Source organism: Nomascus leucogenys, chromosome 4 (assembly GCF_006542625.1).
Source record: "Nomascus leucogenys isolate Asia chromosome 4, Asia_NLE_v1, whole genome shotgun sequence".
NCBI lineage: Eukaryota > Metazoa > Chordata > Mammalia > Primates > Hylobatidae > Nomascus > Nomascus leucogenys.
Window position 1 is genome coordinate 72,346,402 of NC_044384.1, and position 26,087 is coordinate 72,372,488.

Here is a 26,087-nt window from a genome sequence, read left to right on the forward strand (position 1 = left end):
CTGCCTCCTCAGACAGATTACTAAACCTCCCTCAACCTGTTTCTTCATCTGTAAGGAGGAATAGTATGTGAGGGCAGTGCTTGTCACCTAGTAAGTCACCACTGGATACATATTATTTGTTATTATTAATTGGCAAATAATATAGTCTTTGTTTCTTAGTGTCTTTATTTCTGAAGCTTTGGCCAGGAGAAATGTATAAACCAAGTACCAAAGCAGTCAGTGAAGGTTATGTCTATCTAGTCTGTAAATTTCAGCTGGTCCATCCTTCAGAGCTGCAGATGTCACTCCGCGGATTATGCATTATGTACAGATAAATGAGTGTGGACATTTACCAGTACTGTTAACTTCATGCTTCATAGAGCCACACAAGTTTAGAAATGGGAGAGGGCTTAGAATACATAAACGTTAACATCTTTGGCCGGGCGTGGTGGCTCATACCTGTAATCCCAGCACTTTGGGAGGCTGAGACAGGTGGATCACCTGAGGTCAGGAGTTTAAGACCAGCCTGGCCAACATGGTGAAACCCTGTCTCTACTAAAAATACAAAAAATTAGCTGGGCATGGTAGCGGGCGCCTCTGATCCCAGCTACTCAGGAGGCTGAGGCAGGAAAATGGCTTGAACCCGGGAGGTGAAGGTTGCAGTGAGCCGAGACTGCGCCGTTGCACTCCAGCCTGGGCAACAAGAGCGAGACTCTGTCACAAAAAAAAGTTAACATCTTTGAATCTTCAAGCCCAGGCAGTAGCATGGACAGATAGTGGGGTGGGGCCCTGCCAACCTGCTGAGCCGCCGCCTGACCTCAAAGTCGTTATCATTTCAAGCTTGCTCAGCCCCCACTCCTTCATTACTAATTTATTTAGATTTTTATTGTAAAGTTTACAGAAATCCCTTAAATTTTCAAAAAGTTACTAGACTTGGTCCTTTATCTGTGCAAAATTTTCAGATATTCTTAGTGTATACCTCCTATTTATTTTCCTCATAGTATAATTCTTTTTACAAAACAACAAACAAATTTTCTAATGTAAGTCTGCATTTCACAACTGCAAGACTACTATTTTTGTGTAAACCAGTTTTTTTTCAAAGAGACACCTCATGCACATCTCTTTGTTACTTGAGCTTTTACCAGTATGTTTCACTTTGTTATATTAAGTTTATCTGTGGATTATTAAAAACAAATTTTATTGCACTCAGAGTGATATCACCGGCGAGTTGAGTACCACAATTATTCAAGGCAGTCCAGCCGCATTGAAGGAACGGGCTATGGAAAAATTGAGAGAAAAAGTTCCATTTCAGAATAGAGGAAAAGGAACATTATCATCTGTTATCCAGAATAACTCTGATACAAGAAAAGCAACTGAAACTACTTCTCTGAGTAGTAAGCCTGAATATGTAAAACCTGACTTTAGATGGAGTAAAGATCCTTCCTCCAAAAGTGGAAATCTGTTGGAAACCAATGAGGTAGGTTTGACATCAAACCCTGAGGAATTGGACCCGATCAGGCTGGCTCTCCTGGGCAAGTCAGGTCTGAGCTGTCAGGTGGGGTCAGCCACATCACGCCCTGTGTCCTGCCGGGAGCCTATAGGTGAAGATCAAAGAATAATTCCTAAAGATAAGTCAACTGCTGGCCGTGAGTTCAGTGGCCAGGTTTCTCATCAGACCACCTCCGAAAACCAGTGTATTCCTATTCCCAGCAGCACAGTTCACAGCTCTGTGGCTGACATGCAGAACGTGCCTGCTGCTGTGCATGCACTCTTGACACAACCCTCTCTCAGCGCAGCTCCCTTTGCTCAGCGGTATTTGGGAACACTCCCTTCAGCTGGAAGCACCACCTTGCCTCAGTGCCATGCTGGCAGTGCCACAGTCTGTGGCTTCTCAGGAGGCCTTCCCTATCCAGCTGTTGCAGGAGAGCCTGTGCAGAACTCTGTGGCTGTGGGAATTTGTCTAGGATCAAATATCGGCTCTGGATGGATGGGTACCTCTTCCCTCTGTAACCCATATTCTAATACCTTAAATCAGAACCTGCTAAGCACAACAAAACCTTTTCCTGTGCCATCTGTTGGTACAAACTGTGGAATTGAACCATGGGATTCAGGAATGACATCAGGATTGGGTAAGATGATTTTTCTCTGTTATTTTTGTTTGCTATTATTTTCTCAAATGACACCACAAAGCTAGTTTGTTTCAAGGAGTTACTGGTTAGCATTAATTCCGTGTAAGTTTTGTGCTTCTTCCTAAACTGAGAACACCATATATTTCTGAGCAAGTGTCCCTAAAGTTGGCTTAGAAAAATGCTACACTTATGCAGGTGACAGGCTGCCTATGGCTCTGTCTTCCTTATCTCTCTTTTGCTCTGCCATTCCAGTTTTGTGATTATTTCCCCTAGGAAATGTCCAGTTTAGAGTTGAATCCCAGAATAAGTGAGTGCTTCCACCATGTGAGTCTCTGGGTGGCTGCGGTGGTGGAGAGGCAGCACTCTCGGGTGCATTTGTGGGGCAGCTTCTCTCTGGGAGCTGTGCTTTTACTGACATTGTGCACACGGCCACTGGGGTGCTGTCTTCTCTGCCCTCCGGAGCAACTGCATGAGGATGTTGGAAGATTGGTGGTAGTATTAAAATCTGATACGTGTCCACATCTGGAAAGTTAGAGCCTCTGGAGTTTTTTTTTTTTTTTTTTTTTAGGATAAGCAATCACTTATAATTTATGAGAGAAAAGGAGATTACTTACAGGCAGTAACCTCAAAGAATTGATTAGCTGTAATTGTGAGTTTGATCCAATTTTAAATTTTCTTTTCCTGGGCTGGATGGCAGCAGGAAAAAATTGTTGGCAGGCCTCTGAGGCTCATGCAACATCAAGGACTCCTTCACCTGAAGCACTTTGACTCTAGCTCTGTGTAAACAGGCCATCTTATAAACTCATCGCCATTTATCAGATTTGGCTTATAATCGGGTTTGCTGTAACTTGCATTTTTGACTGTGCCTTATTCTCACCCAGGGAGTGTCCGAGTGCCCGAGGAGTTGAAGCTTCCTCATGCTTGCTGTGTCGGGATCGCTTCCCAGACCCTCCTCAGTGTGCTCAATCCAACTGACCACTGGCTGCAAGTCAGCATCGGGGTCCTCAGCGTTAGTGTTAATGGTGAAAAGGTAGCTTTCTATGTCTTTCTCACTTAACCTAACAGTTGCGTTGTGATTAAGGGCTTGATTTCCCCCATCTCTAGTGCTAGGTTCTCCCTTCACGCCTTTATTAATGCACACAGTCATTGCCATGGTATCTTTCTCTCAGACCCCTTTTGTTGTAGTGCTTGTAGAATGTAAAGTGAAACAGAGTTTCGCATTTTCCATCATTTATTATTTATATTTTATTGTTATTTATTTGTAAAATCCTATACATTTGCTTTTAGTGCTAGTATTTAAATCATCAAAAGTTCTGAGTTTCTTGTGTTGCTACTTGTCAGTTTTGTTAAAGGTGATTGAATGTAAGTAACCATGACTTATAAGAAAAAAAAAAGAAAGCAGTTACTCTTGGAGCTTATGCCTTCATTTGGCAAGGGAAGTCTTTTTGACTAATTTATCTGATGATTTTCTTACATGAGCTTTTGAAATACCTGGAAATGCAGTTTTAATATGAACTTTTAAGACAGATGTCTCTTACATGATCAATTACAGTTGCTATAATTCTAGACTCTAAATCTTCTCTCCTGGTTACAGTGACCATTTGAACATCGGTGAGTGGGGAGGGGGGGATATATGGTCAGCAGCTGTTTTGAAATGTCCCAGTTTTACGACTGTTACTTGTGAATCAGCATTGGTGGATGCTTCCCTCGTGCCTCTTAGTGGCCATCGTTTGCCTGGTAAAATAAGATCGCCTCCCCCCAAGCCTTCTTGGCTTTCCCCCTCTACTTCCAGTCCTCAGGTTAGATGAAAAGTAGGTGATTGAAGGAGAGGGTTGAGGGTGGAAGGTGGGCTGTGAAGACTTTTTAGGGGCATCCTGGAGTCTGTGAATGAAGCAGTGTTGTCTATGGAAGTGGGGAGTAGAAAAGATCCCCACTGACAGTGAGGAGGGAGGGTGGCTGGAGTTGTCACTGCAGTCGAGGCAGAGTCAGGGCTGTGGGACCTCAACAGTTAGCCTGACTCTTCCCCCCAGCCCCCGCCCACTGCTGTGTTGTGTGTCCTAGAGAGATTTACAGGGCTGTGAAAGAGTGACCCTTGTCAGTGTCCTTTTTAAGACAAGTGAGTGTACAGGTCAATGTGCTTGCTTGGAGATGGACTGCAGAGACAGCCTTGGTGCAGCAAGAACATTCAACTCATGAAGCATTTGACTCATTGTACTTTAGAGACCATAAATGACAAGGTTTTGACATTTTTGAAGAGATAATAAATGTATTAATTTGGCAGTTTGAGTGACTGGGGAAAGGAATCTTAAACTAGGTGATTCTACTTGATTTTCAGTGTGAAGCCATTAATAATGAACTTTGTGGCTCTTTTTTGAAGGTGGATCTTTCAACATATCATTGTTTAGTTTTCAAGAATAAAGCCATCATAAGACCTCATGCCACAGAAGAGATAAAAGTGCTTTTTATACCATCCAGTCCTGGGGTTTTCAGATGCACATTCAGTGTTGCTTCTTGGCCATGTTCGACAGATGCTGAGACCATTGTACAGGCGGAAGCTTTGGCCAGCACCGTCACTCTCACTGCCATTGCCGAGAGTCCTGTTATCGAGGTACCTGTTTGTAAATGAATCGTTGTCATACCTGGCATTTTAAAGAAGACTGTTTAACCTTAGAAGTAAAATTTGGGAAAAAGAAATTTGTGGACGAAGGTGCCACAAAATTAGTTTCAAGCTGAACTTTGGTTCTTAATATCTTTTTATTTCAAAATTTAAAATTATTTTTAGTTTTACAGACGTATACTTGCTTAGATATCTATAAAGCAGAGTATAAGGTTAAACACTATTTTCCAACTGATTTCCATTGTATTATTAGATGTGCACTTAGCAATGTGCCAGTGGTTCATATTCTTTTTATATTTCTGTACCTGGAGATTATTTGCCAGCTAGAAAAGTTTCCCTTCTCTAGTCATCTATTTTCTGGAAGCCAAAGAAATTAGGTCTGGCCAAGTTGGGATAATAAGTGGTCATTGGATTATATGCTCATTTAGGATGATGACTCTCAACCGTGGCTGCACATGGGAATAACACTGGGGGCTTTTAAATGTACCCCCATACCTGAGTCCCACTTAGACTGACTAAATCAGAGTGGGCGGGGGTGTGGCTGCCTCTCGGTAATTTTCAAATCTTCCCATATGGTTACAAATCATAGCCTTAGTTAACAACCAGTGCTTTACAAGAGCTATCTCCTCTTAGTTGATAGTGAAATCAGAACTAACATATTGAAAAAAATTAAGGAATGTGAGAGGGAGAGATGGGAGGGTGCAGAACAGAGGAAAAGCACAACAGGTCTTGATACAGTCCTGAGTCGATTAACAATAGGGATATGCCCTGAGAAATGTGTCCTTAGGCAATTTTGTCATTGTGTGAATATCACGGAGTGTACTTACACAAACCTAGATGGCACAGCCTTCTGCACACCTAGACCTTATGGGACAGTCCATTGTTCCTAGGCTATGTACCATTGTTCCCATACAGCTTGTTACTGTACTTAATACTGTAGGGCAGTTGTAACACCATGATAAGTGTTTCTATAGCTAAACATAGAAAAGGTACAGAAAAAATACATTATAAAAGATTTAAAAAATGGTACATTTTATAGGGCACTTACCAGAGGACTCGAAGTTGCTCTCTGTGAGTCAGTGGTAAAGGCCTAGGACATTACTGTACACTCTTGTAGACGTTATAAACACTGTACATTTAGGCTACACCAAATTCATTAAAAAATTACACTATGATGTTATGATGGCTATATCACAAGGTGTTAGGAATTTTCCATCTCCATTATAATCTTATGGGATCACTGTCCTGTATACAGTCCAGCATTGGCCAAAACATCATTATGTAGCGTGTGACTTTAATTAAAAATTAGTTGATTTCAGCTGGGCACTGGCACACACTTGTAATCCCAGCACTTTGAGAGGTCAAGGTGGGTGGATTGCTTGAACCCAGGAGTCTGAGACCAGCCTGGACAACATAGTGAGACCCTGTCTCTACACAAAATTTTAAAAATCAGCTGGGTTTGGTGGTGCATGCTTGTGATCCCAACTACTCAAGAAGCTAAGGTGAGAGGATCACTTGAGCTCAGGAGTTTGAGGCTATAGTGAGCTATGTTCACATCACTGCACTCCAGCCTGGGCAACAGAGCGAGACCCAGTCTTAAAAGGAAAAAAAAAATGAACTGATTTCCTAATATGTGAATTGAACTTAACATATTTAGCTAACCACACTTAACAGATGTTACTGATATCCTCCTAAAGTTAATTAGTTGTTTCAGGCCAGGTGCGGTGGCTCATGCCTGTAATCCCAGCACTTTGGGAGGCCGAGGCGGGCAGATCACCTGAGATCAAGCGTTAGAGACCAGCCTGGCCAATATGGCAAAACCCTGTCTCTAGTAAAAATATAAAAATTAGCCAGGTGTGGTGGTGGGTGCCTGTAATCCCAGCTACTCAGGTGGCTGAGGCAGGAGAATTGCTTGAACCTGAGAGGCGGACGTTACAGTGAGCTGAAGTCACGCTATTGCACTCCAGCCTGGACAACAGAGCAAGACTCTGCCTCAAAAAAAAATAAAGTTAATTAGTTTTTTCATTCCACAAAGCTGTAACTGTGACTTGCAGTTTAGAGGTAGGTGTTGGGGATGAGACACAGGGCAGCCACTCTGGGAGATGGGTGAGAATCACCAGTGTTTTCCCCACAGTACACGTTCTCCAGGGGAATGCTTAGTAACCTAGCTCAACGACTATTTTCTAGGGCATGGAGGAGGAATTCGATTGGAAATGTTCTTATAAAGTTTTTTTTCCCATGTTTTCGTGTTCCTATGTTCTTATGTTGATACTTACACGTATTATAAACTTTTAGTGATCTTTTCCTTTTTGGCTAAGTGCCATTTTATATACTTCTCAGTCAGCTCTGCTCTGCTTGCTTTTCTTTAGGTCAAGGTTTTTTAGCATTAACTCTACTGCCATTTTGGGCTAGAAGATTTTTTGAGGGTGGAGAGGGCTGTCTTGTGCAGTGTAGGATGTTTAGCACTGGATGTCAGTAATACCCCTTCCCCACTGTGATAACCAGTAACATCTCCAAACATGGTCAAGCCACCCCTGGTAGGAACTACTGAGAACTGGTGTTATTAACCTCCTGCATTTAAATACATTTCACTATACCAGACTGTTGAGCCTGGCTTTAAGCAGCTTACCTTTCTGTAGCAGACATGATAAATCACATTTATGCAATATTTGGCATTGCTGAGTCCCGAGCGGCTCACGTATATCAGTGGTGTTTGGTAGTAGAAGGCAGTGGTTCCCTACTGGTGTGCTCATTGGAATCACCTGATGAACTTAAAAAACTACTGATGTCTGTGTCTGAGTTTTGAGTCCAACAAACAGACAAGTTTGGGAACCACTGGTGTAGGGGATAGTTCAGTGTTAAGCCAGTTAAAAGCTGCCTTCTTGGAGGAGTGGAACTAGAGGAATTAGGCCCTGATGGTTCAGTAGGATTTGACTAGGGAACAACATTCCCTATGAGAGAAGAGCATTCAGGAATTTTATACAGAGGCCACATGCATAGAAACTGTTAGATTACTTTCTCAACATGATAAAGGGTCTCCCAGGTACATAATGCAAATGTTATAGTTTAAAGTATATGCACCTTTATTTTGGCCAGATATTGCCAATTTGCTCTCTAACTTACATTCCTAGAAGAAATGTGTGCAGGTTCCTGTTATTGCTAACATCTGGTACTGTTAAGACTTTTTTTTTAAATCATTCTGGAGTGGTATGGAATTTTTTTTAATTTAAAATTTTTCTTTTATTTAAAAAATTTTTTGTAGATACCTAAATAGGTGTATATATTTATGGGATACATGAGATGTTTTGTTACAGACATGCAGTGTGAAATAAGCACATCATGGAGAATAGGTTATCCCCTCAAGCATTTATCCTTAGAGTTACAAATAATCCAGTTACATACTTTAAGTTATTTAAAAATGCACAATTATTATTGGCTATAGTCATCCTATTGTGCTGTCAAATAGTAAGTCTTAATTCATTCTTTCTATTTATTTAGTACCCATTAACCATCCCCACCTCACCCCCAACCCCTACCCTTCCGAGCCTTTCATAACCATCTTTCTATTCTCTATGTCTATAAGTTCAATTGATTTGATTTTTAGAACCGTCAAATAAGTGAGAGCATGTGATGTTTGTCTTTCTGTGCCTGGCTTATTTCACTTAACATAATGATCTCCAGTTCCATCCATATTGTTGCAAATGACTGGATCTCATTCTTCCTATGGCTGAATCGTACTCTATTGTGTATATGTACCACGTTTTCTTATCCATTCATCTGTTGATGAACACTTAGATTGCTTCCAAATCTTAGCTGTTGTGAACAGTGCTGCAACAAACATGTAAACAGTGCTGCAATAAACATATCTCTTTAATATACTGATTTCCTTTCTTTTGGGTGTATACCCAGCAGTGGAATACCTGGATCACATGGTAGCTCAATTTTTAGTTTTTTGAGGAACCTCCAAACTGTTCTCCATAGTGGTTGTACTAGTTCACATTCTCACCAACAGTGTATGAGGGTTCCCATTTCTCCACATCCTCATCAGCATTTGTTATTGCCCGTCTTTTGGATATAAGCCATTTTAACTGGGGTAAGATGATATTTCATTGTAGTTTTGATTTGCATTTCTCTGATGATCAGTGATGTCGAGCACCTTTTCATATGTCCATTTGCTATTTGTATGTCTTCCTTTGAGAAATGTCTATTCAAATATTTTGCCCAGTTTTTGATTGGATTATTGGATTTTTTCCTATAGAGTTGTTTGAGCCCCTTATATATTCTGGTTATTAATCCCTTGTCAGATGGGTAGTTTGCAAATATTTTCTCTCATTCTGTGGGTTGTCTTTTCACTTTGTTGATTGCATCCTTTGCTGGGTAGAAGCTTTTTAGCTTGATGTGATCCCATTTGTCCATGTTTGTTTTGGTTGCCTTCGCTTGTGGGGTATTGCTCAAGAAGTCTTTGCCCAGACCAATGTCCTGGAGATTTTCCCCAATTTTTTTTTTTTTTTTTTTAAATGGAGTCTCGCTCTGTCACCCAGGCTGGATTGCAGTGGCGCGATCTCGGCTCACTGCAACCTCTGCCTCCCAGGTTCAAGCTGTTCTTCTGCCTCAGCCTCCCGAGTAGCTGGGATTTACAGGCGTGCACCACCATGCCTGGCTAATTTTTGTATTTTTAGTAGAGACGGGGTTTCACCATATTAGTCAGGCTGGTCTCGATCTCCTGTCCTTGTGATCCACCCACCTCGGCCTCCCAAAGTGCTGGGATTAGAGGCGTGAGCCACTGTGCCTGGCCCCAGTGTTTTCTTGTAGTAGTTACATAGTTTGAGCTCTTAGGTTTAAGTTTTTAATCCATTTTGATTTGATTTTTATATATGGTAAGAGACAGGAGTCTAGTTTCACTCTTCTGCATATGGATATCCAGTTTTCCCAGCACCATTTATTGAAGAGACAGTCTTTTCCCCAGTGTATGTTCTTGGCACCTTTGTCAAAAATGAGTTCACTGTAGGCCGGGCACGGTGGCTCGTGCCTGTAATCCCAGCACTTTGGGAGGCCGAGGCAGGTGGATCACGAGTTCAGGAGATCGAGACCATCCTGGCTAACACAGTCGAACCCCGTCTCTACTAAAAATACAAAAAATTAGCTGGGCATGGTGGCAGGCGCCTGTAGTCCCAGCTACTTGGGAGGCTGAGGCAGGAGAATGGTGTGAACCCGGGAAGTGGAGCTTGCAGTGAGCTGAGATTGTGCCACTGCACTCCAGCCTAGGTGACAGAGCGAGACTCCATCTCAAAAAAAAGAAAGAGTTCACTGTAGGTGTGTGGATTTGTGTTTGGGTCCTCTATTCTGTTCCTTTGGTCTGTGTATCTGGTTTTATGCCAATACCATGCTGTTTTGGTTACTGTGGCTCTGTATAATTTGAAGTTAGGTAATGTGATTCCTCCAGTTTTATTCTTTTTGCTTGAGATAGCTTGTCTATTCTTGGTTTTTTGTGGTTCCATGTAAATTTTAGGATTTTGTTTTTCTATTTCTGTGAGGTAGTGTGGACGTTTTAACAATGTTGATTCTTCCAGTCTGTAAACATGGAACGTTTTTCTATTTTGTTGTGTCCTCTTCAATTTCCTTCATCAGTGTTTTATAGTTTTCATTATAGAGGTCTTTTACTTCTTTGATTAAGTTAATTCCTAGGTATTTAATTCTATGTGTAGTATTGTAAATGGGATTACTTTTTAAATTTCTTTTTCACATAGTTCAGTGTTGGCATATAGAAATGCTACTGACTTTTATATGTTAATTTTGTATTATGTAATTTTACTGAAAGTTTTTTAATCAGTTCTAATAGTTTTTTTTTTTTTAAACATGGTCACTTACTTTAATAACAATACGTATACCATGTTATCACCATGGGATGTAAATTCAGGTTAGACAAGATAATTTCCCAAGTGTAATAGCATTCTGTAGTATATAAAAGTTTGTGTATGCTCTCCAGCCAAACCAGCTTGCTCAGAAGTCATTAATCAGTTCCATTATAGGTAATTTGTTTAGTTTAATGTTTACAGTTCTTATGGAGAAAATAACACACATTTAAAAATTGTTCATTTTTTCCATGAGTGCTTAAAATACATATTTCTATTTCAAGATGACATTTAAAAATTATTCTAATGTAACAACAGCAAAAATATAGTCTGCAGTTACAAAAGAACTAAACTAGAATCCATAAGTTATGCTCATGTGTACAATTGTGATTCTTTAATCAATACTATTCCTATGCAGCCCTATTGTAAGCTTTCGAGATTTGGTTTAAACACACACACATACATACTGTCAGTTGTGGGAGGCTTTACAAGTTATATTCCATGCACTCTTTGGACAGAGTTCTAAAAGAGCCAGCCGATCCACAAGATAGGCAGAAAAAAGTTAAATTAACTGGGACAAATAGGACTCTTATATAACATCCAAAACATGAGATTCTGCAACAAACTGGGGGTACTACAGGGTTGGCCTGGTATCTTCTTTAGAACTAATTTCATCACACAGTTTAAGATGGACATTTCAACACCATCAAGTGCATTTAGGTGACATGTTTCTTTTATGTTAACTTGACTTCCTTGAATGGCCTAGTTAGTAAACTAGTCACTAGTAATTTGGTCAACAGGCAAATCAAGCCTGCAAGAAAAGAAGTCAATATTCAAAATGCCATGTTACCATCTGAACTCACTCAGTTTACTTTCAGCATTAATATGTAACTTCAATAATGAGATGTCTAACTAAAGCAAACTCCTTCAACAAGACGAAGACAGCATCTCATTTAAATGCTCATCTTTTCCTTCCATATTACCTTTGACTAATGTTTTAGTTCTAAACAGTTTTTACAGTCCCAACATTAACATTGTTAACAGATTTATCAAGCTATTTATACATCTTTTTGCTAACCATTGCTTCATGAATCTCTTGCTTTTCCCTTTGTTACGGACTCTGTTATCTACATTTAAAGTGAATTTACTTCAAAGTTTATTTCATGTTTCTAGTTCTTGGGTTACTAATGCTTCTGCTAGTTACTTTTGCTCAGTCTTCCTGATTTTCTTCTAGTGGCTTCTAATTTTTTGATATTTAAAAATTTTTAATGTGAGCTCACATTCATTGAGGTTGCTTTTTGCTTTAGGAATCCAGTGATGTGTCCTAGTCTTTGGAAGCATCCCTTGAGAGTACTTTTGCAGAAATGTTTGAGGTGTTAAAAGCCTTTGTGATTTTTTTCAGCTTGGGGCTCCCATGTCCCATGTGGCCTAGGTGTAGGCTTTCGCGTTCTTGCAAATAATCTTCTATGCCACCCATCTCTGGACAGGTTCCTTGTTGACTCCATAGACATGTGGACAGTTTTTTCAGTTCATTCCTTTGAGTTTCTGGGCTTTATGTGCAGATTTCAAATTCCATTCTAGCCTCGCCCTGCTCACAACAAGCTTGAAGTCACATCTTCTGTTCTCTGGAACGTATTAAAGCTCTACCACCTTGAGGGCAAGTCTGGAACCCAGACCTTTCTGGGCCACCATGGAAATCAGCTCCTACTTACTGGTCTGCCTTTGATCTCCACTTATTTTGTATTTGGCTAGAGCAAAACAAAATGTGTGCATGTGTGTGTGTGTGTGTGTGTGTGTGTGTGTATAATACAGTCTGTCTTCTGTATCTGTGGGTTCTGCATTCTTGTGTTTTACTAACCTTGGATCAGAAATATCAGAATAAAAAAAGGGGTAGTTGCATCTGTACTGAACATGTACAGACATTTTTTTCTTGTCATTATTCTCTAACAATAAAGTATAATGGCTATTTACATAGCATTTACATTATATTAGATACTATCAGTAATCTAGAGATGGTTTGAAGTATACAGGAGGATGTGCCTAGGCTATATGCAAATACCATGACATTTCCTATCAGGGACATCCACGAGTTTTGATATCCGGTGGGGGTTCCTGTACTGTCAAACATTTCCACGTGTGGGTGTGTGAGGGGTCAGAGTTTGGTTGGTTTCCTGCATTTAGGGAAGTGAGTCTGTCATGATCATAGGCACTTGTTTTAAACTTTTGATATGTCTGTTTTGATACCATTTTAACATTTGCAGATTAAATCTGAAAATGCCAAGATATTCATGATATTTTTAAAAGGAATTGAGAAGTCATTATTCTAATAATAGAACTCATTGAAAAGGGGTCTATAGTTTTATAAAATTATCAGTTCATCTTAAGATACAGTCTTTTCAAAGTAACAGCAGCTGAATTCTGTAGTATATTTGGGTACGTAGACTACCTCAAAAGAAGAATTTAACATTTATTTTTGTAGAAAATAAGCAATTGTTAAATAGCCTGGGAAAATGTAGGTAAGTTTTACTTACTGCTGACTCATAATTTGTGGCTAGAAATGGCAGTGATATGAACATACATGTTGTGCTATTAATGTATTGCTTTTCATAAATCATTCCCTTTTTTTGGTAATTAGGTAGAAACAGAAAAGAAAGATGTTCTTGATTTTGGTGACTTGACTTATGGAGGCTGGAAAGCCCTCCCACTAAAATTGATAAACCGAACGCATGCCACTGTGCCAATTAGACTGATTATTAATGCTGTAAGTATGAACATACAGTAAGAAACCGTTTACAGAATGCACTGATCTTATGAAAGTACATTTTTTTAAGGATTTTGTTAACAAACTTAGCATTACACTGTTGGCTTTACTGAACTGATTCTTGTATTTCTAAACAGAACGCTGTAGCCTGGCGCTGTTTCACGTTTTCCAAGGAACCCATCCGAGCTCCTGTGGAAGTTGCTCCTTGCGCTGATGTGGTCACTCGGCTAGCAGGTCCTTCTGTGGTCAACCACATGATGCCTGCTAGTTATGATGGACAGGTAGGAGAGAACTGGCTTAGAATTAAAGAGGAAATTAAGCTTCTAAACTGCTTTTCTTTCATTAAGATTTTAATCTTAATACCAGTTTACATTAAGGCAAATTTTTCTTTTGATTTTATAGGATCCAGAATTTCTGATTATTTGGGTTCTTTTCCATAGTCCAAAGAAACAGATCAGCTCTTCAGGTATCATGTTTACATTGTGTGGGAATTCTTTTAATCTGTAGCTAGATAAACTACAAATTTGAGATGTATTTCCTTTGTCAGTAAATGTCAATACTTCGAAATTTGTCAAGTATTTTATGTTTTTTGAAATTGAGGCAGATGGCATGCTGTTTTGGGTCAATCTTGTGTAAGTGTGGGTAACTCCTGCAGATAGCACTGAAAACCTTTTAGAATATTTTCTGTTAATTGATCTTATCACATTTACCAGTTGGATGTTTTCTTTCTTTTTCTACCTTTCTCTTCACTCATTTCTATTCTTTTAACTCTTTAAAAAATCTTCTTGCCTAAATTTTCTTATTGCCCCTAAGGGCACTGTGTAGGACTAATGATGGCATTTAGAATTAAATAACTCTGGTCTCCGAGCTAAAAGAATGAACTTTTTTTTAGAGATTCTGGACTCAGCAGAAGAATTCTCGGCAAAAGTTGATATAGAAGTTGACAGCCCAAACCCTACGCCCGTTCTTAGAAGTGTGAGTCTCCGAGCAAGAGCAGGAATAGCTAGGATCCACGCTCCCAGGGACTTGCAGGTAGCCTTAGTCCTCCTTTCTGCCATTACTGCTTTCATTCATGCTGATTTCACTTTGTGACAGTTCATTGAAATGTCTGTCTTGCCCCATCCTCCAGACGATGCATTTCTTGGCCAAAGTGGCTTCCTCAACAAAGCAGCACTTACCTTTGAAAAATGCTGGGAACATTGAAGTTTATTTGGATATCAAGGTATGCACTTCCATCAAACTGCCATAAGATAGTCTTTCCTCAGACTGTGAGAGCTCCTTGCTTTCTGCAGGCTGTTGTGCTCTTCCTGGCCCAACAGAGTGCCCTGAACCTCAGATGAAAGAATCGCTGAGAGTTTTTAAAAGCTGGGTGTTAATATAGCATAAAGTATATGCTGTGGTGCTTTTTAAGTTTAAAGTCCAGTGTCTTGAATATGAGAACCAAGTTCTTAGATTAGTTCCTGAAAAACATGCATGTCACCCTTTGGTTGGAGTTGGTGAAGAGTGATCCACACATGTTGACATCATTTCTGAGACCTGAGGGTGAGTGAGAGGGGGTTAGTGATCCAAAATTGGGGGTGAGGTGGAAGATAAGGTTTGTTGTAGAAGAGAAAGAAATATCCTTTCCAAGAGAATAGGACAAGTTGAGACCATGACAGACGAGAAGGGGACAAACAACCTGTCCTGGTAAATGAGAAAGGCACATGAGGCAGGAGCCACTGAGTGAAAACTGCGTTTTTGTAAGTCGGCATTCAATTATGATTATGTAACTATATTTAGGTCCCAGAACAAGGAAGTCACTTTTCAGTGGATCCAAAGAATCTATTCCTTAAACCTGGAGAAGAACATGAGGTTACTGTTTCATTTACTCCAAAGGATCCTGAAGCCTGCGAGGAAAGGTAATATAAAAATGTTATAATGGACTGGGCACAGTGGCTCATGCCTGTAATCCCAGCACTTTGGGAGGCCGAGGTGGGTGGATTACCTGAGGTCAGGAGTTCGAGACCAGCTTGGGCAACATGGCGAAATCCCGTCTCTACTAAAAATACAAAAATTAGCAGGGCTTGGTGGTGTGCACCTGTAGTTTCAGCTACTCGGGAGGCTGAGGCAGGAGAATCGCTTGAACTGGGGAGGCGGAGGTTGCAGTGAGCCGAGATCACACCTCTGCACTCCAGGCTGGGCGACAGAGTGAGAGTCCGTCTCAAAAAAAAAAAAAGTTTTAATGACAAAGTTTTGCTCGTCTCTCAAAACAGCCACTCACATGTGCTTCAAAATTCCACAGCCTGAATGACAAAGTCCATATATTTCTTACCTAATAGATGGTGTGACTCTGTTTAATCTCCTTTCATTTAGCTTCAGATTGTCTTCTCTTTTTTTAACTAAAAATCTTCTTTTAAACCAGCTGAATAGAAATGAATAAATTATTATTTTCAAGTATATTCTGACAAAAGTAAATAATAAAAGATCAATTTGATGTTTCTCACTTTTTCTCCTGAAACTATTAGTTGACCTTGTTAGCTATTAAGATATCTTTCTCCATTTCTTCTCCAAGCCCATGACTTCTTGGCACCCAAATCATAAGTGAATATCAACTTAGAGTCAGAGCCCCACTGTCATGCGTACTGAGCTTGCTTGTGTAACCCTAGCTTAAAGTGCACTCTCCTCTGAGACACACATGGCTTATCCCCCTGCCTGGGTTATAGAACACTTTATCGTGTGCTCAGTCTGTTCTTGTGACCTTACAGAAGAGGAGAGTCAGGCCTGCACCAGTGTGAATGCCTCTGCCTGGAATGCTTGCCCTCAACCTCCCTGGGCTGGCGCCTTCTGGGAGACTTTCCTTCACTCTTCCCAAATGTCTCATAAATAGCATTTCCAAAGCACGATGGCTTCTCACACCCCCCCGTGCAGATGGCATTGTGATCATCTCTCTTCTTGTCTGTATTCCTCTCTGCAGCACAAGCTGTAAGGGTGGGAATATCATCGTATCCCCAGCACCTAGTTCAGTCTTTTGGACAATGGAAACATAGGAAATAGTTGCAAAAGGAATCAAATACAGGACCTTCTACTTAGAATTCTTTCTTTTTTAGGATCTTGAAAATATTTGTGCAGCCATTTGGACCTCAGTATGAAGTAGTGTTAAAAGGTGAAGTCATTTCTTCAGGAAGTAAACCTCTGTCACCTGGACCTTGCTTAGATATTCCATTGATTTTGTCCAACAAACAGTTTCTGGCTTGGGGAGGAGTCCCTCTTGGTAGAACACAGTAAGTGTCAAAGACTGACAAATAGTCCACTATTTATACATGTTTTGGAGCAGACTACAAATTAATGTTTGCAGGAAAATTTTGTCATAATAGACACTCTTCAGGCTCAATTGTGCAGAACTGGAAAAACCTCCTAGATGGGCATGTGTCCTGATTCAGCTTTTCTTTAACATATATTCCAGCCCTGCAAAGAGCACCCGACACATGACCAACAATACAGTTGCTGCTGAGGAGGGAGTATCCCCTTAAATTCACTGCCACTCCGTGTTTTTCAAAAGCCAGCTGAGAGAGAGATTTATGGAGAGCTGCATAGAGAATATGCAGTACATCCATTCTTCTAAATGATCTAAATTTCTCAGTCAACAACCACATGGTTTTAGCAAAACTCATGGAAATGTTTTTAATGCAGCAGACTTGGGTGTCATGCTTCCTGACCACACTGAATGGAGCACCTAAGGGAGAGGGGTACCTTAGGAAATGGGAGGTAGCATTTACTGTAAAATTGTTTGGTGTTTTTTTTTTTTTTTGAGACTCCCTGTATTGTACAGGTTTATCTTTAAAAGGATCTCTGGAAGAAACCTCTCTCAGAAGCCTATGGCAGAAACAGTTACACTTCACTCAAGCAATAACTGGCTTGTTCTTGACTTTCGAGTACATTTAACTGATGATATGACCCTATGGAAACCTAGCCTCTCCCATCCCACCTGATAACTCTATACTTGAAAATGATAACCACAGTGCTTTATAAATTATAAGATAAATACATGAGAATGAAAACTTTACAAAATAATGTTTCTTTCGGGTAATTCTTCCCCAGTCATTGTACCTTTGGAAGGCTTTTCCTGGAGATGTCAATAGCCAAAGTTGTCTGCGTTTCTCTTAACACAAGGTGGATGAGATGTAGACCTCAGCTGCTGATTTATTAGCTGCTGATCTTCCCCAAATTTGAGTAAAACAGAGATTTACTCATGTATTCTCTGTTCTCCAGTGAAGACAGGATTCACATAGTTTCCACAATTGAAGTGTTTTTATCAGTCAGGTGCTATTTTATGTCCATTCTTTTGCATTGTAGCTTCTTTAAAAGTAGAGTTAATTCAATATACTATTTAAAAGACTACTTTGTGCAAAGGAGCCTCTTAGCCTAGGACCCCTTGTTTCCCTGAAAGCTCGCTTGGTTGAGCTAGGTATTCCAGCTAGGTGTGATATTGACTTAATGACTCGGTGAATTTCTTCACCTGGATTTTCGTTGATTGATGTTTTATATGACAGATAATACCTATACACATAGTATAAATAATAAGGTCAGCTGCAGAGCTATAACTGGAGAGAGATTAAACCAAAAAGCCTCTATAAGGTGAGTCTTGAACTTATATTTTCAGAAACGTAGAGTCTAGGACTGTGCGGAGACAATTCCAGGCCACTGAAATGGCTCGTATAGTTAGTCCATCTCTAGACATTGTGGTTGGTTTTAATTGGCTTTATTCTTATAATGATAGCAATATCCATGGAGAAAAACCATATTTAAAATGTGTAATTGTTTTTAGGCTTCAGAAAGTAGCTTTAAGAAATAATTCTGCATCTACAACTCAACATTTACGACTGCTTATTAGAGGACAAGATCAGGACTGCTTTCAGGTTCGTGGAGTACGTGGATTCTTGTTATGTCTTCTATCTGGGTCGGGAACACTTATATATGCAGACCTTTTTGTGTTATTTAGCTTTTAAGAATTTGTGTTAATGGTATGTTTTATTTGTGCTACTGCTTTGTTTTATGCAGTTAACTGTTTTTAAATTGTAGCTTCAGAACACTTTTGGTTCAGAACAGCGATTGACCAGTAACTGTGAGATCAGAATTCACCCAAAGGAAGACATTTTCATCTCTGTATTATTTGCACCTACTCGGTTATCTTGCATGTTGGCTAGACTAGAAATCAAACAACTTGGAAATCGATCACAACCAGGCGTTAAGTTCACAGTAAGATAATTTTATTGCCTTTCCCTTCCCCTGGAGTTTATGCCATTTTATGACTATTGGTTTAATGTTGTAAATTATACACTCTGCCTTTTATAAGTGAAAATATGTAATTATCTAGACTTACAAACAAGTTAGGGAGTAATTTATATGCTTTGTAGAATTGGCAAGTTATAATAGCAGCCAGTGTAGTATTCCTGTAAGTATTAGTCTTTCTAATGCTTTTAAGTTTCATTTTAATTTGGAGATTTTAAAATGTACCCAGCTTTTTAGGAACACATCTTTGGGTAAATCCATCTAGAGCTGTTTAAGATATTAACTTTCCCATTAAATTTTATTTTCTCAATTATCAGCAAAAATACTGTCTTAGTCTATTCAGTCGGCTATAACTAAATACCACTGAGTAATTTATAATAAACAACAGAAATTTATTGCTCACAGTTCTGGAGGTTGGGAAGCCCAAGATCAGGGCACCAGCAGATGCAGCATCTGGTGAGGGTTGCCCTCTGCCTTTTTGTCCCCACACATGGTGAGAAGGACGAGAGTGCTGCCTCCAGTCTCTTTTATAAGGGCACCAAGCCCATGCATGGGGCCGGAGCCCTCATGGCTTAATCAGTTTCCCAAAGGCCCCACCTCTTAGTACTGTCACATTGGGGACTAGGTTTCAACATGTGAATTTGTGGGGGGACATCACCATTTAGACCATACCAAATACCCATTGACTGAATTTGCTAGCTCCAAGGCAAGAGTTTTTATGCTTTTTAATTGCCAGCATAATATGTAAAAAAGGATTTGAAGCCATTTGTATAGACACATTCAAAGCAATGAGAGATAAAAGTGATAAATCATAGAGGAAAGGAAGCAACGGCAAGGCAGTCGGAAGAAACTCCAGCTACATGGTTGTGCATGCCTTATAACTGCACAGGTGTTTGGCAGTGGGGCTGGGGCTCAAATTTTGTTTCTATATCCTAGTGTTAAAGAGGGGATGTGATAAATTACAAGATTAACAATATCTAAAAGTTTTTAAAATTAGGTATGTATGACAAATATAGCTTTGACGCTGGAGCTTGACCTCTGTTTCCTGTGGAGTCACTTGATTGGCCCCATGAGATGTGGTGGGCAAAGCTGTTTAAAGATGTTAGTGGTCATTTTTAAAACTGGCGTCCTTCCATGTGCACCCAGGAGACACTGCCAGAGCCTTTAAGCTCTCTGACGATCTGATTTTGTGTGAGGATAATGCCTGGTTTGTGGAGAGGACTAAATGGGCTGTATTTTTCAGACTTCTTGAATATGTTCTGATTTGTTTAAGTTTACTAGCCATGATTTTGAGGTTGTTCTCAAGGAAGAATCTCTACTTAGTCTTTGGTGATTTAGGGCAGAACCATTTGATTTAATAATCAACCAAGCAGGGGTTTGACATCCTTTGAAGACAAATCGGATCCTGGTGGAATTCCTACCCACATAGATGGCTGCCCTGTCCTCTCACAGAAGTGGGCTGGATGGGGTTTGCCTGTGGGTTATGGATAAATATGGCTATTATTTCACAAGAAGACTCAGAGTATTAACATTGCTGTGCCTTTGTAAAGATAAAGTAGCCTGGCAGAGTGGCGGAAGAGCTGTTAACATGACAGGAGAACCCAGGGAGCCAGCCCTGTCTCTGTTACTTACACTCACCTTGGCATTTCCTCTCTCATCTCATCAGAAGCTACTTGCTGTCCCAACTTGCCAGTTTGGTTGTGAGGAACAAATGAAATGATCTGTGTTTTGAATACCATAAAGCATGATAGGACTGCAATAAAAATGTATTGATTATTCCATGTTGATTGTATTCCGGACACTACCCTCAATCACTAAGTGGATGCTGTAATCTGAATGTGTCTCCCAAATTTCTGTATTGGAAACTTACTCTGCAGTACAACAGTGTTGGGAGATGGATCCCTTTGGGAGGTGTTTAGGTCATGAGGCTCTGCCCTCGGGAATGGATTAATGCTGTTACAAAAAGGCCTGAGGGAGGGAGTTTGGCCTTTTTGCCCTTCTGCCTTCTGCCATGCGAGGACACAGCATTTCTTCCCTCTGGAACATGCAGGATTCAAGGTGAGATCTTAGAAGCAGAGAGCAGCCCGGCTGGGTGCGGTGGCTCATGCCTGTAATCCCGGCACTTTGGGAGGCTGAGGCAGGTGGATCACGAGGTCAAGAGATCAAGACTATTCTGACCAACATGGTGAAACCCCATCTCTACTAAAAATACAAAAATTAGCTGGGCATGGTGGCGCACACCTGTAGTCTCAGCTACTCAGGAGGCTGAGGCAGGAGAATCGCTTGAACCCGGGAGGCGGAGGTTGCAGTGAGCCGAGATTGCGCCACTGCACTACAGCCTGGCGACAGAGCAAGACTCCATCTCAAACAAAAAGAAGCAGAGAGCAGCCCTCACCAGAAACCAGCACCTTGATCTTGGACTTCCAGCCTCCAGAACTGCGAATAATAAATTTCTGTTCTTTATAAATTACCCAGTCTATAGTATTCTGTTACAGCAACACAAACAGACTAAGATGGTGGATTGTCAGATTTTTATCTTCAAAACAACCATTCGAGATACTACTCTTGCCATTTTGCACATGTGTAAACTGAGGCTGAGAGAAATGCGTGGCCGTGATCGTGCATCTTACTTGCTGGTCAGTGGTAGACACAAGGTTCAAATTCAGTCTGGCTGAATGCAGAGCCCACGTTTATGTATAGTGCAGTCTCTAGGGTGCTAATAACAGCTCTATGTATTGTCATCTGGAGCAGTGGTTCTCAACCAGAGCTTGTGTTACCCCCAGGGGACACTGGCAGAGTCTGGAGTTATTTTTGGTTTGTCATAACTGGGGGCAGGACAAGAGTGCTACTGGCACCAACTGGGTAGAAGCCAGGGAGGCTGCTGAACATCCGAGAAAGCCCAGGACAGTTCTCGCTACAAAGAATCATGCAGCTCAACATTTCAGTAGTACTGAGGTTAGGAGCAATAGTTTTTCCTGTTTAATCTTTGGATTTACGGTGTTAGGTTTGTTTCATTTAATCATTATTTTTTCTTTTCTTTTTTTGAAATGGAGTCTTGCTCCATTGCCAGACTGGAGTGCAGTGGCATCTCGGCTCACTGCAACCTCTGCCTCCCAGGTTCAAGCAGTTCTCTTGCCTCAGCCTCCCAAGTAGCTGGGACTATAGGCACGTGCCACCACGCACAGCTGATTTTGTATTTTTAGTAGAGATGGAATTTCACCATGTTGGTCAGGATAGTCTTGATCTCTTGACCTCGTGATCCACCAGCCTCGGCCTCCCAAAGTGCTGGGATTACAGGCATGAGCCACGCACCCGACCAATCATTCTTTTTACTTAACCTTGTTACTCAGTAGTAATTTGTGATTTCTTAGGCTTTGAAAGTACAGGCAGAATACTTATAATGAGTGTTTTCAAAGGTACCTTTTCCCTCGTTTTTTTGCTATTTAGTTTCATTGATAAAATTTACTTCTACGTTTCTATGGAAAAAGAAAAATTAGAAACATTTTTGCTGTTGAAACTACCAGAGGTCACTTTGAGTGAGGGAGGATTTGTAGGAGCTTCCAATCTGAAACCTTTGAAATGCTGTTTATTTATTTATTTATTTTGAGACATCATCTCGCTCTGTCACCCAGCCTGGAGTGCAGTGGCGTGATCTCGGCTCACTGCAACTTCCACCTCCCACGTTCAAGCGATTCTCCTGCCTCAGCGTCTCAAGTACCTGGGATTACAGGCGCCCGTCACCACGCCTGGCTAATTTTTGTATTTTTAGTAGAGATGGGGTTGTGCCATGTTGGCCAAGCTTGTCTCGAACTCCTGACCTCAAGTAATCCGCCTGACTTGGCCTCCAAAAGTGCTGATATTACAGGCGTGAGCCACTGTGCCAAGCCTGAAATGCTGTTTACTTGTACTAAAAGTCAAGACAGTACAAACTGATGAGGTGCCTGAAACTAGTTTTTCAAAATGTTAGTTTAGTTAAGTACATAACAAATCGGAATAAGTTATGGTAGTTTCAAGTTTGCAAGAAAGTATTTGCAACCTATTTTAGTACAGATTGAATATCCCTAATCTGAAAATTCAAACTCCACAATGCTCCAAAATCAGAAACTTTTTGAGTGCCGACATGATGCTCAAAGGAAATGCTCTTTGGAGCATTTTGGATTTTGGATTTTTGAATTAGGGATGTTCAGTATAATGCAGATATTCCCAAATCTGGAACACCTCTGGTCCCAAGCACTTTGAATAAGGGATACTCAACCTGTAATTAGGAATGAAAGATAATTTTTAAAGGCGTGCATTTCAAAGAGTATGGAAAGTTTCCAGCAGGGTGAATATTTTCCTTACATTCGAATTTGTGGGATGTATTCTGTGAAGCCTTGCTTCCTGCAAGGGTTGAGCCCTGTGGAAGCAGCAGCAGATGGATCCCCAAGCCTGACACTAGTGTGCTGCTTCCTCCGTTGACAATGTGTCTGTCCTTGAAAAGTTGTTTGAGTTCTTATCTTTAGCTTAGTCCCGTTTGCATGCTTTTCTCTGACATTGGCTAGACTGCACACTAACAGGATTATAAATACAGTTTTCCCCAAAAACATTTTATTATGAAAAGGTTCAGAATTACTGAGAAGTTGAAAGGATTATACAGTAAACAGTCACATACACTATCACTTAGATTCTATAGTTAACATTTTGCTATATTCTCCCGCATATCCATCCATCAGCTCATCTTTTTTTAATTAATTAATTAATTTATTTTTATTATACTTTAAGTTCTGGGATACGTGTGCAGAATGTGCAGGTTTGTTACACAGGTATACACATGCCATGGTGGTTTGCTGCACACATCAACCCGTCACCTACATTAGGTATTTCTCCTAATGCTATTCCTCCCCTAGTCCCCCACCCCCTGACAGGCCCCAGTGTGTTATGTTCCCGTCCCCGTGTCCATGTGTTCTTATTGTTCAGTTCCCACTTATGAGTGAGAACATGTGGTGTCTGGTTTTCTGTTCCTGTGTTAGTTTGCTGAGAATGGTTTCTAGCTTCATCCATGTCCTTGCAAAGGACATGAACTCATCCTTTTTTTATGGCGCATAGTATTCCATGGTGTATCTGTGCCACATTTTCTTTATCCAGTCTATCATTGATGGGCATTTGGATTGGTTCCAAGTCTTTGCTATTGTGAACAGTGCCGCAATAAACATACGTGTGCATGTGTCTTTGTAATAGAATGATTTATAATCCTTTGGGTATATACCAAGTAATGGGATTGCTGGGTCAAATGATATTTCTAGTTCTAGATCCTTGAGGAATCACCACACTGTCTTCCACAATGGTTGAACTAATTTACACTCCGACAGTGTAAAAGCGTTCCTGTTTCTCCACATCCTCTCCAGCATCTGTTGTTTCCTGACTTTTTAATGATTGCCATTCTTTTTTTGTTGTTGTTGTTAGTTATACTTTAAGTTCTAGGGTACATGTGCACAACGTGCAGGCTTGTTACATATGTATACATGTGCCTTGTTGGTTTGCTGCACCCATTAACTCATCATTTACATTAGGTATATCTCCTAATGCTATCCCTTCCCCTGTCCCCCATCCCATGACAGGCCCCCATGTGTGATGTTCCCCGCTCAGTGTCCAAGTGTTCTCATTGTTCAATTCCCACCTTTGAGTGAGAACATGCGGTGTTTGATTTTCTGACCTTGTGATAGTTTGCTGAGAATGATGGTTTCCAGCTTCATCCATGTTCCTGCAAAGAACATGAACTCATCCTTTATTATGGCTGCATAGTATTCCATGGTGTATGTGTCCACATTTTCTTAATCCAGTCTATTACTGACGGACATTTGGGTTGGTTCCAAGTCTTTGCTATTGTGAATAGTGCCACAATAAACGTATGCGTGCATGTGTCTTTATAGTAGCATGAATTATAATCCTCTGGGTATATACCCAGTAATGGGATTGCTGGGTCAAATGGCATTTCTAATTCTAGATCCTTGAGGAATTGCCACACTGTCTTCCACAATGGTTGAACTAGTTTACACTCCTACCAACAGTGTAAAAGTGTTCCTATTTCTCCACATCCTCTCCAGCACCTGTTGTTTCCTGACTTTTTAATGATCACCATTCTGACTGGTGTGGGATGGTATATGATTGTGGTTTTGATTTGCATTTCTCTGATGACCAGTGATGATGAGCATTTTTTCATGTGTCTGTTGCCTGCATAAATGTCTTCTTTTGAGAAGTGTCTGTTCATATCCTTTGCCCACTTTTTGATGGGGTTGTTTGTTTTTTCTTGTAAATTTGTTCAAGTGCTTTGTAGATTCTAGATATTAGCCCTTTGTCAGGTGGGTAGATTAAAAAATTTTCTCCCATTCTGTAGGTTGCCTGTTCACTCTGATGGTAATTTCTTTTGCTGTGCAGAAGCTCTTTAGTTTAATTAGATCCCATTTTTCTATTTTGGCTTTTGTTGCCATTGCTTTTGATGTTTTAGTCATGAAGTCCTTGCCCATGCCTATGTCCTGAATGGTATTGCCTAGGTTTTCTTCTAGGGTTTTTATGGTTTTAGGTCTAACATTTAAGTCTTTAATCCATCTCAAATTAATTTTTGAATAAGGTGTAAGGAAGGGATCCAGTTTCAGCTTTCTACATATGGCTAGCCAGTTTTCCCAGCACTATTTATTAAATAGGGAATCCTTTCCCCATTTCTTTTTTTGTCAGGTTTGTCAAAGATCAGATGGTTGTAGATGTGTGGTGTTATTTCTGAGGCCTCTGTTATGTTCCATTGGTCTATGTATCTGTTTTGGTACCAGTACCATGCTGTTTTGGTTACTGTAGCCTTGTAGTATAGTTTGAAGTCAGGTAGCGTGATGCCTCCAGCTTTGTTCTTTTTGCTTAGGATTGTCTTGGCAATGCAGTGTCTTTTGGTTCCATATGAGCTTTAAAGTAGTTTTTTCCAATTCTGTGAAGAAAGTCATTGGTAGCTTGATGGGGATGGCATCTATAAATTACCTTGGGCAGTATGGCCATTTTCACAATATTGATTCTTCCTATCCATGAGCATGGAATGTTCTTCCATTTGTTTGTGTCCTCTTTTATTTTGTTGAGCAGTGGTTTGTAGTTCTCCTTGAAGAGGTCCTTCACGTCCCTTGTAAGTTGGATTCCTAGATATTTCATTCTCTTTGAAGCAGTTGTGAATGGGAGTTCACTCATGATTTGGCTCTCTGTTTGTCTGTTACTGGTGTATAGGAATGCTTGTGATTTTTGCACATTGATTTTGTATCCTGAGACTTTGCTGAAGTTGCTTGTCAGCTTAAGGAGATTTTGGGCTGAGACGATGGGGTTTTCTAAATATACAATTATGTCATCTGCTAACAGGGACAATTTGACTTCCCCTTTTCCTAATTGAATACCCTTTATTTCTTTCTCTTGCCTGATTGCCCTGGCTAGAACTTCCACCGCTATGTTGAATAGGAGTGGTGAGAGAGGGC

The 26,087-nt window shown here is 40.4% G+C and overlaps 1 protein-coding gene across 6 annotated transcripts in view; it reads left to right on the forward strand.

Annotated features, from left to right (window-relative positions):
• Positions 1-26,087, forward strand: part of CEP192 (centrosomal protein 192) — a 137,654-nt gene that overhangs the window by 71,041 nt on the left and 40,526 nt on the right. For all 6 annotated transcript variants that reach the window (XM_030810804.1, XM_030810806.1, XM_030810807.1 and 3 more), the window contains 12 exons: positions 1,190-2,108; positions 2,990-3,138; positions 4,486-4,716; positions 13,213-13,338; positions 13,476-13,619; positions 13,741-13,804; positions 14,231-14,370; positions 14,468-14,560; positions 15,118-15,236; positions 16,425-16,598; positions 18,143-18,233; positions 18,397-18,573. In XM_030810804.1, coding sequence (XP_030666664.1) covers positions 1,190-2,108; positions 2,990-3,138; positions 4,486-4,716; positions 13,213-13,338; positions 13,476-13,619; positions 13,741-13,804; positions 14,231-14,370; positions 14,468-14,560; positions 15,118-15,236; positions 16,425-16,598; positions 18,143-18,233; positions 18,397-18,573 — 2,427 coding nt within the window. The remainder of the gene's footprint in view (positions 1-1,189; positions 2,109-2,989; positions 3,139-4,485; positions 4,717-13,212; positions 13,339-13,475; positions 13,620-13,740; positions 13,805-14,230; positions 14,371-14,467; positions 14,561-15,117; positions 15,237-16,424; positions 16,599-18,142; positions 18,234-18,396; positions 18,574-26,087) is intronic.